General features: G+C 34.7%; 1 protein-coding gene across 1 annotated transcript in view; it reads left to right on the forward strand.

Annotated features, from left to right (window-relative positions):
- The window catches only part of LOC129227346 (nephrin-like), a 482,635-nt gene that overhangs the window by 431,991 nt on the left and 34,191 nt on the right, over window positions 1-16,453 (forward strand). The window contains exon 8 of the mRNA XM_054861890.1: window positions 13,209-13,508. Coding sequence (XP_054717865.1) covers window positions 13,209-13,508 — 300 coding nt within the window. The remainder of the gene's footprint in view (window positions 1-13,208; window positions 13,509-16,453) is intronic.

Consider the following 16,453-nt stretch of genomic DNA (forward strand, 5'->3'; position numbering starts at 1 on the left):
ACAGGGACAACATTTCTTTGATAGCAGATTTATTAGTCATGCATTTCCTACGGTATAGCCACCGTGGTCGCCCTATCTTTCACCTTGTAATGTTCCGCCATGGGGATATCTTAATGGTGTTGCGTTTCTAAGACATGTTCCCGATGTCTCAACTTTGAAAACTCGAATAACATTCTAGGTAGGGGTAATTAATCCCCCTCACCCCCCCCCGGATGTGTGAAAGTATCGTGCATTGTATGCAGTACATGGAAAGTACCTCGATGTTGGTCATATTTAACCTCATTTGTTAGTAAAAATCATATTTTGGATATAAAAATGATGCATATTTTGGCAGTTAGCATTTAATCTTTCAATATTCACAATAATACACCTTTTCAACGCCAAAATTCCCCCTGGTGACGATTTTTTGTACTATTTTTTAATTTCCGAAATCAAAATCCCATGATCTACTGCTTACGTCCATGAAATTTGGCAATGTTTCATCCAATACTTCACTTGCTAGAGAGGTCTAAACAGCTCACGTTATTTTATAACTCACCCTGTATTTATTGAATGAATTTAAACCTTATAGGAATTCAGAAACGTTACTGATTATTTCCGGGCAACGTTTCATGATTTCACAGGTTTCGACCAGTTTCTTGAGAAAAAATTGAAAAAGGCACTTCAGAAGTTCCGATAGAAGTGAAAACTTGAACAAGTACGTGTGCATTTCTTAAATCATCAAGAAATAGTTTATTGTGCTGGAAATTCTTTTAAACAAAGTGTTATTTTATTTCTTATTACGAGGGTAAGGTGAAAAGGGTTTGGGGTCAAAATGTCGCCACCGAAATGTCGCGGGACAAAATGTCGCGGCCAAAATGTCGCCGGGCCAAAATGTCGCCGGTCCAAAATGTCGCCGGCCCAAAATGTCGCCGGCCCAAAATGTCGCCGGCCCAAAATGTCGCCGGGCCGAAATATCGTCGGTCCAAAATGTCGCCGGTCCAAAATGTCGCCGGTCCAAAATGTCGTCGGTCCAAAATGTCGCCGGCCCAAAATGTCGCCGGCCCAAAATGTCGCCGGGCCGAAATATCGCCGGTCCAAAATGTCGCCGGTCCAAAATGTCGCCTGTCCAAAATGTTGCCGGTCCAAAATGTCGTCGGTTCAAAATATCGTCGGTCCAATATGTCGCCGTTCTAAAATGTCGTCGGTCCAAAATGTCGTCGGGCCAAAATGTCGCCGGGCCAAAATGTCGCCGGGCCAAAATGTCGCCTGTCCCAAATGTTGTAGATCCAAAATTCGTTTATTCAGTTGGTAAGAAAAATTTAAATGTACAAAAATGATGTTTAACACCAAATTTGCAGAATAAATGGTTACTGCCTTTAATGAATGTCTCCGTTAAAAATGGAACTGGACTAACTGAGTTTTATGATAAATTCTGAAAAGATTATTCCGTTTTGATTCGCAACCCTCGGCTGTTTTTCAGCAAACAAATAGAATACAAGCGTTACGTTATCTTATTTCTTGTGACTCGCTATCTACCAACTGTAAAACGTTCTGACGACGTTCAGTTCTGACGTTCGCTAAATTATTTTAAACTTTTCTTCAAGAATAGTGTGCGTTTGTATGTGACCGATTTTTTGGGGACATTATACGTCAAAACCTGTAGCAAGAATTCGAACGATACCCGCAAGTACTCATATATGATTTAGGGCTGCGTGGTTTTTTGCGTCAATTCGTTCAAAATAGTGGAGTAACTGAACGTTTTCATCGATATGCGTGACTGTCATTGCTCAAAAAATGATGAACGGAATCAAATAAAATATTAGGAAGCAGCAGGGGGACAGATTTTGGGCTCAATAACACCAGAGGGTGGAGCAATCGAATGTTTTTTCCTTTCTTTTTTATTATCTGTGATTGATATATCTCAAAAAGTAATACAGTAGACCCTCGTTTTCAGCGGGTTTATTTTACGCGGTTTCGATTCTACGCGGTTGAAGATTTGACACCTTTATTTTATTTACGCAGATGAGTTTCGGTTTTACGCATATGCGGTGATGCAAACAGGTAACATTTTCCTCTCTTTCAAAACCCAAGCTCCTAAAGATTGCAGATTACACGTAACTAACTGCATTTTGGCGTTCTAATAATCGAACTTGGGTCCTTGGAGACATTTTATGCGATTGGTTCCAGAGCTTTTTCCATCAGAAGTAAAGTGATTAAACTCACACAGTTCAGAACTCACTGGAAGAAGAGCTTTTAGGAGTGAAAAAGGAGGTCAAAACCAACGCGGATACCGACTCCGGTGACACACAACCAAAAACGCTCACATTGAAAATGTTCGAACCATCCGTAGACAATAGGAATGATCTTTCTGATTTGTTAGTGAAAGAAGATTCTATCATGGAAATGACGCAAGTGATCATGGATGAGTTAATGCTAAGCAAAGAATTGGATGAAAAATTCTTAATGACTACCAAAAAACTATCATAGTCAGCTCTTCTTCATAAACAGAACACGAAATTAGTTTGTTTTTTTTTATGCATATTGTGCATAAAAATTGATATAAGTACACATTAAACTTATTATACAATTAGTCATCACTAGAATGAAGTATTTTTTTTAATCTACGGAACCTAATTCCTATTTTGACACCAATATTAGGTCTCAATTTAAGCGGTTTTGATTTACGCAGCATTTCCGTGGAACATAACCCCCGCGTAAAACGAGGGTCTACTGTACAAGGGTTAAGACAAAATTTGGTCTACAGGTATATCTTAAAGGGCGAGTTGCTCATTTATTTTTGGCTTCAGTCATCCCAAAAGGATGGATCACAGAATAATTTTTATCGTTTTATGTGACTGCTATATCTCAAGAAGTAATGCGAGGATTCATACAAAAATGTAGTATACAAGTGAAATTAAACGAAAACAAGCCTTATTTTCGTTCTAAGTTGAGTTTCGTAATCGTTTACGTGAGTCAGTGTAATTAAATAAACAATGAAAAATATACTGAATTTATATATGAGAGGTTGAGCATGATATCAATAAAATCTAAATTAGCCGTGTATTCCTCTCATTTTTGTAGCACTTTAACTAGCGTGAGTGTTAAATAAAAACTGAGTTTGCATTCTTATATAATTTGCGTAGTAAAAATTCACTAATTAAAACAGCAATTTTTTCTGAGAGAGAAAAACTTATTTGTTTATTATTATTATTATCAATATTCTTTTCTTTCTGAACTACCAAGCTATATTGAGCTGGAACTATTACTTTTTGAAACTCATTTTAAAAATAAGTCTAGGTCAAAATTGATCTGAATAATCTCATTGATATCAGTTATTTCACCCTACATTATGAAATTTTTTCTTTTCTATTTAAAATTGGAAAATGTGATTAGCTGACAAGCGCTACTTCGCATGCATGAAAGTATCCTCTTGAAAACCTTCAATAAAATAGCTGTTCTGAAATTGTCCCTTGATGTTCTATCGAATATATAAATTTCATGAATGTTGAGAATTGAAAATATTTGTCATCGCGTAGAGTCGTTTTTCAAAAATCTGAGTGAAAGACATCTGTTTTAGCAGTTACGGGTTTCATTGATTTCAAAAGATTTGACGGTGAACATTTCGACGTAATTTCAGAATTTTACTCATAAGAGATGAGAGTTCCCACGGCAGTTTTGATCATACTTTAACCAACGTATATCTCACTGAAAACGTAGTTTTTCTTTTTTTTTTTTACAGTTCTTAGGGTAATGTTGATAAATCCATGAGAAAATTAAATTTCATTAAGATACTTTTCTACTTTATTTCCACCCTGGCCCGTGATTTCGAATTTTTCCAGTGAAAGGGGAGAGGGAGGATAACGGGCGTATGTATAACCAATGCAAATTTCATAGGATTGCTATAAAAACCACTCCTACTTGTATATAAAAAAAAATTCAAAGTCGAGGTCCATTCCGCATGATCCCCTAAATGACTGACCTGTCGCTACCGTAATAATATGCTAGAGTGAAGGAGTTATTTGTTTTTACTTCATTACGCCAAAAAATACAAACCGCCTATTCTCTTGCCATATTCAAATTGCGCCTCACTATTCTTTCATTCGCGTTTAGAACAGTTTAGTTTTACTTCCATATCAATTTTTTGTCTGAATCCTGGCGTTACATCTTGATCCTTTATGTTACATCTTGAGTATTATTATTAATCAGATTAAACGAGAAAGATAATTCCGTTGCAGCAGCCTTTCACATGTTTACGTTTGTAATAGTATACAGAAAAACGTATGTTTTTCTGAAAACTATTAATTTTCTGGAATTAATCCGATGTTTACGAATTAAGACAGGAGAAAACGTTTGGAATTTTTGAAGGAACTTACTTTGAAAGGCAATTAATATTCTTTCGCAACTTTTATGCTGGAAAGCATCGACGTACATTTAAATTTTTCGTACAAATTGAACTAGCGAATTTTAGGCCGGCGACATTTTGGACCGGCGACATTTTGGACTGGCGACATTTTGGGCCGGCGACATTTTGGGACGGCGACATTTTGGGACGGCGACATTTTGGACCGGCGACATTTTGGGACGGCGACATTTTGGACCGGCGACATTTCGGGCGGGCGACATTGTGGACCGGCGACATTTTGGACTGGCGACATTTTGGACTGGCGACATTTTGGACCGGCGACATTTTGGACCGGCGACATTTTGGGACGGCGACATTTTGGGACGGCGACATTTTGGGACGGCGACATTTTGGACCGGCGACATTTTGGGACGGCGACATTTTGGACCGGCGACATTTCGGGCCGGCGACATTTTGGACCGGCGACATTTTGGGCCGGCGACATTTTGGCCGCGACATTTTGTCCCGCGACATTTTGGCCGCGACATTTTGGGCGTATACCGGTGAAAAGTTCCCGGCCTGACACAGAAATAGCGTTCTAAACAGCAAAAATTTATGTTTCCCGCCTTGTTTTACTTGACATTAGTTCGTATTAACCCGAGAGAGATTGCGCACTTAACAGTGACTGAGACGAAGAGGTGACTGAGTCACCCCAATCAGTTTTATAAAAAAAATTCTATAAATCATCATTTTCTGTCTTTTCATAATCCGCAAGTTAACGTTTGCACGCCATTTTTCAGAGCACAAAGCAATATAAATGCAAATAGAGAGATAGAAAACGCAAAACAACACACACACACATGCTGCTTAGAATGAGAAATTTTGAAGCAGTAACAGTCGCGTGGCGAGAGTGAGTCACCCCATTCCCACTTGAATTTCAAGGAATGATTGCTTCACGTGCAGAAAGAAAAGAAAAGTAAAAAAAAAAACGCTTTACACCTACCAAAGGGACTGTCATATAGGAGGATACTGAAAGATGATTGAATACAGATAAATATTTATGCGGCAACAGGTGTTTAGATAAGAATGGGGTGACTGTGTGCCAAGCGCGATCTCTCTCGGGTTAAAAAATTCAACTTCTCAAGTAGTTTATTTACAACGTGTTTCTCTGTTAAATGGATAAACTTGAATATCGCGCGGTCATAAAATTCTTTGTTTTGATTGATATAAACCCTTAGGAAATTCATCCCGCAATAATAATAATAATGATAATAATAATAATATTAATAATAAAATGGCTACTTGAACTTGACTTCTTCTATGTCAAACGTAAGAAAGTAGACATCTGTCCTCGAAGTCCCCCACGCCCCCTTAAGATGGTCATAAGTCATTGCAAAGGAAAAAGTGCATAATATTGTGTTTCAAGATACATTGTAAAAAAATTCCGAAACGTTACTGAGCATTTCCGTGTAACGTTTTGGGATTTTAGAGGTTTTTATCCATTTCCTGGAAAAATTAACTATCCTTGTCAAGAAGTTTCCTGAATTGCTACAAGTTAGCCGACTGCAGACTTCTTTCTGTTGTAAAAAATACTTTTAGCTCTCAGTTTAAAAATTAACTAAGCGTATTTATAAAGTGCATCAGCTTCAGTTTGATCGCGGCTCGTCCAGACTGATAAGGCGTCCAAAGGGCGTAAATCAGTCAATGGATTACGTAGCTCTACAAGGATTGCAGGCGAGTGAGATACTTGCCTGCAAGTCTGTCTTAGCTTTGGCCATGCTTGCGATACTGCTCGTTTTAGCTTTCCTGGAAACAAACGAAGGTGCCAAACTTTTATAAAATACCTACCTAAGTTTGGTCTAAAATTCCAGAGATACGACTGGCTTGAAACGGGAAGTCTTCTGAATATTTTAGGAAGGTAATTGAATTTTAGCGGAAAATGTTCCTGCTTTTTGTGAGATATGCTGCTGGAAGAAATTGGACACATCAGCTGCCTATTACTTTCCATGAACGTTTCTGAATCGTTTCAAGAGTGTAGGTGAGGAATCTGAGAATGTGGGGATTTTGGTAAAAAAGGTTTAAATTACCTTGCAAAAAAAAAAAGAAAGAAAGAAAGATGAATGCGTATTGATTTCATGAAATCGTAAAAAAATTGACAATCTACAAAGTAAAGATGTTGTCTTGTATTTTTTTCTCTGAGAGATATTTATTATAAAATGAGGAAAAGCATATAGTTAATCTTTGAAAATGCAAAAGAAACTGAAAGGGTCCCCTGAGCCCTACGGAAGAAAGTACAAATTGTCTGACGGAATAAAAACTCTAAGAAGTGCAAAAAGTGCTAGAATGTTGTTTATAACTCTATTGAGATTTGAAAAGATAAAAAAGCATGTTTGCAAAAAAGTTTTTCGTTACTATTGTTTTTCAGAAACAGAAAGAAAGGAAGCATGTGCTTTTTAACATTCTCACTTGATATGTTTATTCCATGGAAAAAAAAGATATTCAGAAGTATTTAACAGTAGCAAATAAATGTTTTAAAAAACATTCTCAACAAAATACTTTAAAACAAAAACAAAAAAAAAGGGTACTGGGAACAACAGAGGTTTATTAGCTTTATAAACCAAAATGTTTGTGTAAAATGAGAAAAAAAAAAAGAGAAATTAGAAAAGAAAAAAAAAACTGTAGCCATTTCGCAAGAAATTTTTATGAAATTCTGTATATAGATTCATTTTTAATATTAATCATTTTAAATGCATATCTAAAAACGCCTAAAATAATTTGAATTTTTTTCTTCAGTTACCGTCAGCTTGTCTAACTTTTTCCCTTGAGGCCTAATTTGCAACTTTTTCCCTTGCGGCCCCCCATCGGCCTAACAAACGAAAAACAAATGCCGATGTTATTATACACAGAGAGCGATTGTCATTTATTCGTTAAAAGGGGTTAGTCAAGGTAGCACAGGGTTCACTTAATCATTACTGGTAATATTGATTGAATTTTCTTTCGTTGGGCCAATGTTATATGCAAAATGGACAAAGTAACTCCAGTTGTCAGTATTTGGAATCAAGTGTTGACCAAGTTCAGCAGCGTTCGTACAAATACTGAATGTAGCAATTTTAAAGCCTTGTATTTTCTTGACTAGTTAATTGTAAACAAAAAAAAAATTCATTTTGTTGGGAGATTGTCTCCGGAGCAGGGCTATCTATACGTTTTACAATATTTGTTTAATTTATTATGGTAATCAACTTTTGAAGCTGTATTTCTGTTTGATTATTTTCAAAATGTTTATTAAGCTATGAGAAGGTATTGCAAAAAATGATGTTTTTTTTTTTCCTTTTTATACGCATAAAAATCCAAATGTTGGAAACCTTAGATAGTTGTCAAACTTTTACGAGAGTATTGGCTAGTGCAACAATCACTTGCTCGACAAAGGATAAAATTGACTTTTGAACATTAAACTTCTAACCAAAATCGAAACAACGATTTTTTTTTTTTTTTTTGCATTTTATAGAAAATTCAGGAAATTCAAAGGATTACATAAATGAAACAAAAATAGAGCAAAAACAATATAATTAAACTTTTTTTTTCATCTGAAAAATAAAAAAAAACACTAAAAGATCATAAATTTAGAAAAATTATTGTACAGATTTTATTCATGTTTCAAATTATAATAATATTCGTAAGCATACTGCCGTGCTAAGCACAAAAGTCGTAGCTGCACTTTTTATCAAAATGCCGCCAGGTGATCCTTTGTCATATAGTTTGCTTAAATACAGTGTTTTATGGCCACTTGTCAATGGAAAACATGTTTAAAAAAATCTGAAATGTTGCGTATGAATCAAATACTTGGAGACGTTAAAATTAAATAGCAACTTCTCATTTTAAACTCGGCGGCAGGTACCACTTTTGAGCATAGCACAGTAGTGCTATTGATATAAAAACAGGGTCGTTCCAGCTATTTATGTTTCTTTCGTTACATTAGTTGTCACGTTTGTTAAGCTCTAACTTTTTTTCTATGTTTTTTTTTTTCAAAATTCTGAAAATAAATGTGTGTATATAAAAAAAATATGATAATAATGTTTTTTTTTCATTCTCTTTTTAATACGAGGTTTTTTTTCCCCTCGATTCTGTAAGCCCAGTTAAAAATATCGATAGCAATATTATAGACATAAGTTTAAGTGGTATTTGACAAATGTAAGGAGAGACCCGGGTACTACACTGTAAAAACGATTTGGAAAAGTTCCTGGAAAATAATGGGCAATTGATGTGCCCAATTTCAGCCAGTAACATAACTTGCAAAAACCAGAATCGTTTATTGCTAAAATTCAGTAACTTTCCTAAAAGAATCCTTATATCTTTCTGAAGAACATGGAGATCGCACCAATTAAAGTAAGATTTCAACTGAAATACGGTAGATTTAATGCAACTGGTTAGAACCTTCTAGACTTACTAAGAAAGCTCCTTAAAGCAACTATGGCCAAAGCAGAATTGCAAGTGAGAGCCAAGTATCTCCCTTGTCTGCAATTCTTGTCTTGCAGGGCTATCCAGAGACTTATTTGCTCTCATTGGGAGCTTAGTCATCCTGGAAGGGCCGTGGGAGAACTTAAGACTATACACTTAATACGTACACTAAGTCAATCTTTAGACTGGTAGCTAAAAGTATTTTTCACACCAGTGAAGAGTCTGCGTTCGTGCCACTTGTAGCAATTCAGGAAACTTTTTTGCGAGGATACTTGATTTTACGGGGAAATAGGTGAAAACCCATGAGATCCTGCAACGTTCCACGGAAATAATCAGGAACGTTTCGGAATTTTTTTATAGTGTAGTAGTGACATTTCCGTCACTTTTGATATCACCATAAGATTTGAAACTTATGAGTTGAAACCTATTGGCTCAATCAGGAGCCTCGATGGCGCAACTTGTCACTGGCAGAACTAACCCCGGTCTCCCCCACTACTTTTTAATTGGCCATGTAAACTGTAGTAAACTTCTATGCGCTTCCCGAAGTTTAAAAAAAAATGATTTTTATCTGATGACGCTTCACTGATGGAATGAAATACAGCCTAATATTTGACTGTATTAGAGCAAGAGGAGAAGATAGTTCTTGTAGTAATAAACTGATTAAAATATTCTTTCATTTTACTTCTTGGGAATTTTAAGACAAAATGTTCTTATATTTGCTAAACACAAGAGTTTCTTCGGTTTTTATTCAGACTTTCATTTACACATTTATGTAAAATATTTAAACAAAATACTCCACAAACAACGGGCCGAAAAAAAAAACATTCCCACACCATCTACCATTCTAACTCTTCTATCTACTTTTTTTGCGTTGCATTCCGAAAATAAAATAAACAGATCAGGCGATAATTATATTAAAAAACTAGCTCTTACCGCAGCTTCGCTCACGTTGATGTAGTTTTTTTCAGCCGATTCAAGTTAATGGTCAACACAGGGAGAGGTCAGATAGTTACCAAAAAAAAAATTAACTCCCCAGTTTCGCCGACATTTAAAATGGCCCCCCTCTTTAACATACCAAAAGCAGGGTTGGCAAAAACCCGGGTTTTTTTAAAAAAGCCCATGGACCCAGGGTTTTTTGGGTTTTTTTAAATAAAACCCAAAAAAACCCAACTAAAGCTGGGTTTTTTAAAAGAAACGTGGGTTTTTTTGTCTTTTTTTAGGGAAAATGTGGGGTATTTGTAGCATATTGTAGCGTAAGTATATGGACAAAGCGCAAAAATTGTCTTGGGGTAAAAAAGCTGGAAAACTAGTTAAAATTCAGCGTTTTCTGAAGAAAAGTACAAAAGACGACAAAACCCAAGAATGGTGAAGTTTCAGATTTTTTAGTTTTCATGATTACCAACAGTTAAGGCAAAGTTACTTCTCGAGTGAGAAAATCTATTGTTCGTTTTTAATTGCTACTATTTTTTTTTTTTGCATTTTACTTTCCTGTATTTCATTTTGTTATGCAAAACTACTGTAGAACCTCAAGTAGTTTTTACTCCCTTTTTACTGAATTCGAGCTTAATCAAGATATTTCTTTCAATTTTATGTTGCCAGTTTTTCTATTTCTATGTACAAACTAAGAAATATTAAACTTTTTCGTAAGATAATGAAAATAATGTACATCCTCTTCTGTTTTCTGCCCGACCGTTTGAAAAACCTGTTAATTTCTAAAAAATATACCTTGTGTTTATTCGAGATTTGCGACGTGTTTGTTTGCAGGAAATAAGTCACATGAAAGCCTTTTAGCTAGAGTAGTTTTCTCTGTACAATCTGCAAATATTGGGAAAATCAGACGTGACAGGACTTAGTCAAAATAATTTGAGTCCATTTATTTATCAGTTAAAGAAAAAAGTTAAATATATTTATTTAAAATCTTTGAAACATTTTTTTAATGCTGTTAAGAGTTGAGAAATACTATTTCAAAAAATTCATTTTTTATGTCCAATGTCTGTGGTGAAGAAGAAATGAAAAAGAAGTTTAAAATGTGAAAGTTTTTAAATTAATTTTTTTAAAAACTTCTCAAAAAATTTAAAAAAACCAAAAGTGGGCTAAATAATGGGTTTTTTAAATGGGTTTTTTCAAAAAAACCCATTGGGTCCGACCCAATTGGGTCCAATCCGGCCAACCCTGACCAAAAGATATGATGAAAACTGAAAATCAAGGGAGGGGGGATGAAATGTCGGCGAAACTGGGAAAGACACCCAAAAAATCACACAACACAAATTAGGAAAACGTTAAGAAGTTGTAAAGAAGTTAGTTGAGGTAATTCTCAACAATTCTAATTCGAGTGAGCTAACAATTCTTAAATAAAGTCAACCATTTCTTTCATTATCCCGATCCCCGTCAAATGGTGTCCAGCGCTACACCTGCTATCTAAATTATTGTATAGCTTCTTACCGGAGAAATCGTCTCAAAATAAGGTCAACAGTCACTACAAATCCAGATTCTAATAATGTCTCTTTAGAGTGAGAACATCAAACCTTTAAAATCCCCCACGTGAAGGAAATCAGCTGTTTCTTAACAACGTAAACAATACTGCTTAAAATACCAAAAATGTTTAGAGTAAAAATACCATTAAAATCAGAGTAAACACAACAGTTTTTTTTTTAGTTCTCATTTAAATGAGGACAATAGTACAAAAAACTTTTCATTTCGGAAGGAGAAACATTCCCTAAAGTCTCTGTTAGAATGGTGATATCAGCGTTTTCAAATAACATCTCTCTCTGAAGATCTCCTTCATGATTAATTCCCAAAATCTTCATCAGTACAGGTCCGATAGCATAAAAAACAAATTTAAAAAAAAAGAAAGAACAATAATCTCTATTGTCGTTATTAAAGTAGGGATATTAATTTCACGAAATCCTAATTAGTACCATTGATTATTAAAAACACACACACAAAAAAAGAAAATATAAAATTCAAATTTCATTAAAATTTTAAAAAATTCGCCAATGCGCTAACGTAGTCGACTGGTGTCTGGAGATATAAAATGGATTTTGTGGATTAATTTACATTTTAATAACACTTTTAATGTTATTTGAGCGTGTTGTTTCACTAATTTGGTGGATTAATTTTAACTGCAATACCCTATACATAGTATTTAATGATGTTTTTACCAAAATTAGTTTGTCGAAGTTTTTAATCGTCTCTATATTGCTATTGAGGTACAAACTTCTAAAAAATGTAGCCTCCCGTATTCCCTTACTGCGATTTAAAATGATACGAAATTTGCGGTAATAGTCTTGGGATACCTTGGATAAATCTCCCCCTCCCTACTTTGTAAAATTGTGTGTTACTAATTTTATCGAAGAGATAGTGTCGCCAAATACTGATATACTTCTGGTGACCATGAAATGATGCTATCCGAAATGTTTCCAAAATAAATAGTAAAGATTGGCAATTGTGTTTGAAATTGTGCGCAAACTTGTGCTGTTTATGGATTTGATTAATTTAGTTGGCGGATCATTTTACATGTTAACAAATGATATAAAGAAAGAAATATTAAAGAAATGACGATATTTTGATTACATGGAGAAAACGGAGAAACATTATTCGCGTAGTTTTTAGCTTCAAAAACAGCGACAATTGAAAAAATTGTCACATGCCTTAGCTATTGAAATGATTCTGCAAAAAAAGTTTGTCAAGATTCCTGCTGGTCGATCAAGCACCCAGTCAACACAAATAAATAAAAAAAAAACATTAATTGCCTCAAAGTTGCGTAAAATGGGAAAATAATCAGCCAAATTCATTTATTATTTGCCTATCTTGCGCAAAAAATCTTACTTTAAAATTTGACTTGAGAAAAGCCTTGAACAGTCAGACGAAAAGCAAAAATAGTCAACAATATCGACAGGGAGTTGAGATGATACCCTAAATACTATACTGTGTTGAGGAAAGCCTTCGAACATGGAAATAAAAAGCTCATAACTCGTTTTTTATTCTACTTAGAAGTTTGGAACAGGTGCCATTTTCAGAAGAAAAATCAGAGCTTTCGATGGACATATAATGTTAATATGTGCAAGAATTTTTTCATCCTCATATTGGAGAATTTATGCGAAAATTGGGTTTTATCGTCTCCCTAGGGGGTTTTTGCCCCATAACGGGGTGAAAACTACCCTATGTGTTATTCTGATGCATAAACTATATTATTGTAAAGTTTCATCAAAATCCATTCAGTAGTTCTTGCGTGAAAGAGTCACCAACATCCATACATCCATACAGACTAACTTCCGCATATATAATAGTAGTAAGATGCAAATAAATATAAAAAATACAAACGATTATTAATCGATAGTAAATAAACGTACTTTACAGTGGTCAATAACTATACAAACAGCAGTAACTCCAAGATATATTATTAAATATAAATGAGATTTTATTTCAGGTCCTCCAGAAGTCATGCGCAATTGCTTAGTCACAAACCACACAACCGTATCACTCCTGATACAATGCGAACCTGGATATGATGGGGGCCTTCCGCAAACCTTCCATTTGGAAGTATACAGCTCGACAAACGAACACCTGAGGAGTAACATCACGGCAGAAGAATCACCCACTTTTCTTGTGGAAGATCTCCTGACGGGCACATCCTTCATTTTGATTTTGTATGCTGCCAATGCAAAAGGAAGAAGTAATTCGGTCGCATTGATGGCAAGTACGCTGAGACCGGCGGAGAGACACACAGGCAAGAAAATTTATTTTTCTATTACTGTAATATTATAGAAATATCTGAGATGATATGTTTGAGTTTTAATAAATCATTGATTGCTTATGACATAAGATTTTCTTTTTAAATGTAGCTGCATTTACAGACTATTATCAAATACTAATAAGTATGTTAACTATCCTTAACAAGTAGTGCATCGTTTGTAATTTTCAAAAGTATAAACTTCTTTTTTTACTTAATATTAAGTGCCTTAGCAAAAACATACTTATATCTTGTTTTGGTTCAGTTAAGTTTATATATTATTCAAAACTGCAGACGTATTAACCCTTTTAGCAATAAGAGACATATCGTCGCCTAAAGAAATAGTAGGATATCTTACTGTTATTCCTGGGATTAAATATCTTACTGTCGCTCTAAGATGTATCCTTAGTTCAAACCGCATTTTTACAGTGATCGAATACAATCAAATTATAAATTATACGTTTTGCAAGATGAGACGGAAGAATCTTAATGTTAAGGGGGAGGGGATGCACTTGTTTAAATACTTAGTACATTTTTTATTTCTTTTTCTTTGTTTATTTATATATTTTTCTCTATTTTGAAAACACAGCAAATTTCCGTATTCTACAACAAAGTTCAAGGACTTAAAAGGATTAAATCATCGCTATTACTATTTTAATCTGCCCCAAAATGTTTGTCTAGTTCATTTACTTTTATATTTTACGTTAAAATGCAGAAGTAAATGCAAAATAACTCATTTAACAAGAAAATAGCTAAAAGCAAAAAAAAAAAAAAAAAAAACAATTTTTCAATATGTATTAAAGGGCTTGTGAGATCATAAGGTGCATCTAATGGTAGATCAGAATTTCATATAATAATCCCACTTACACCATTATACATTTCTTTGGTATTGAAAAGCACATGGATTAAAGTAAAGTGAAAATTTTATTGCAAACTCGCAATCCAAAAGCTGAACTCGTCCACAATTTACTTTTTACGAATAAACTAGTGTTTTCTTACACAGTATGAACTAAAACTTCCTGAACTTGTGTTGCATTATATGAAATATCTCACACATAAACTCTCACATAAAAAACATTTAATGCGCACAAAATTTTAGAGCACGGTGAATAATGTAAAAATTACGTTACGGATCAAAACGTAGAAGCAGAGTTCAGAAAAAAGAATAGCTGGGCGAAGGGAGCAGATATGAATCTCGTGTGGTTATGGTACAGTTATGGTGTTATCTTCCATAACTTTAATACACATCACAACGGAGATTTATTGTTGATGGCAGTGTTGTTAAGTAGAGTTTCGGTAATTAGGTTTCACTCCTCCTACTTCGTAGTGGATTTCATCAGAGCATTTAGCTGGACCCTTACTTTGGCCATCAGCTTTATTTTCCAGGAATGAGGCAACGAGGTTTAATGAATATACTAATGACGTTATAAATAGGCAAATAATGTTTAGTGGCTTCAATGGTTGTTGCAAGACCTGAACATAACCGCCAAGCAGTAGACATCCGGTAGACATCCTACGAAAAGAGTTAAACCTTGTATCTATGGTTAGATTAACTATCATTCTCTTTTGACATCATCCACGCTTTCTATCCCAGAATTCTGAAAGTCTTCTATTGCATAGAAACTGGTTGTCTTGAAATCTTCACTAGTCACTGAAATGTTTGCGTCTACAGTTTCGCTGCCCAATTAAATGACTGTTAGTTCCACACTACATAATGCAACAGTCTCTCTGTAGAACTGTAGTCTTTACTTACCGAAATGAACCAAATTTTACTGAAATTTACTCAGCTCTTTTGTAACGCTGAGCTTTTTATTCATCGTTGGAATATTAAATGCCTTGACTTGCATATTAGATAACATGCGGATTATCTCAAATGCAGGATGCTAGACTTTTATCTCATGTATTATTTCTTTAGCCAGTGTTTCTGCCCATATGCGATATCTTCCTTATTTCTTCTTCAAACTCCATGGTTTACCACTCATTTTAAGGCATAACATGCCGGCTAAGTTCAAAAAATACAAAAAATAGACCAATGGTCTAAACATTTACTGCTTCTCTTTAATTATAGATTTAAAACCATCTAAGAAGATATCTTTTAATGGATTACAAATTTCCTTCTTGGATTGTCAGAATAGAAAGTCAAGTGACTCAGTCAGTAGAGCACTCAGCTTTCAACCGAATGATCTCGGGGTCCAGCTTCTGTTCGAGTGCCTTGCCGTTACAGATTTTTTAAAATATACATTTTGTCCTTAAGATCTAAGGCGATAAAATTAGTACAGCAGGAATGCTAATCACTTTTTTGACTCCTTGATTCAACCTTCATTTAGCATACAAAACTTTGAAAGAGTTTTTTACTCTCTCATAGCATTTTTACGTCAATATTTCAATGTAGTTCGTGATTTATTGAGTCCGGTGATTTTCTATCTAGCAAATATGTGAATGTTTACATAGGCGGTTTCTTCATGATATTTTTTACAGTAGGGAAATAAACTTTGAGCGCAAATGCTTCACACGGGTCAGCTAGTTTTACATATTTTCTAAAAAATCATGATTACATTCATTAGGTATTTTATGAGAGTTTGGCTGGTGTAGGGAAGATAGTCGAGCCCGTTTAATTTAATTTTTTGCCAATTTCCTACTATAAGTTACTCTAATGAGCGAGATATTCCGTAAAACGGAATTAAATAAGAGGCATCAACAGTTTGGTACACTGTAAAAACGATTCAGAAACGTTCCTGGAAAATAATGGGCAACAGATGTGCCCAATTTCTGCCAGTAACAAAACTTGCAAAAACCAGGATGGTTTTCCGCGAAAAATCAGTAACCTTCCTGAAAGTATCCTTGAATCTTTCTGAAGAACATGGAGATCGCACAAGTTAAAGTCAACGTTCAATTGAAATACGGTAGGTTTAATGCAACTGGTTAGAACGTTCTAGAGTTAC

Source organism: Uloborus diversus, chromosome 8 (genome assembly GCF_026930045.1).
Source record: "Uloborus diversus isolate 005 chromosome 8, Udiv.v.3.1, whole genome shotgun sequence".
Taxonomy (NCBI): Eukaryota; Metazoa; Arthropoda; class Arachnida; order Araneae; family Uloboridae; genus Uloborus; species Uloborus diversus.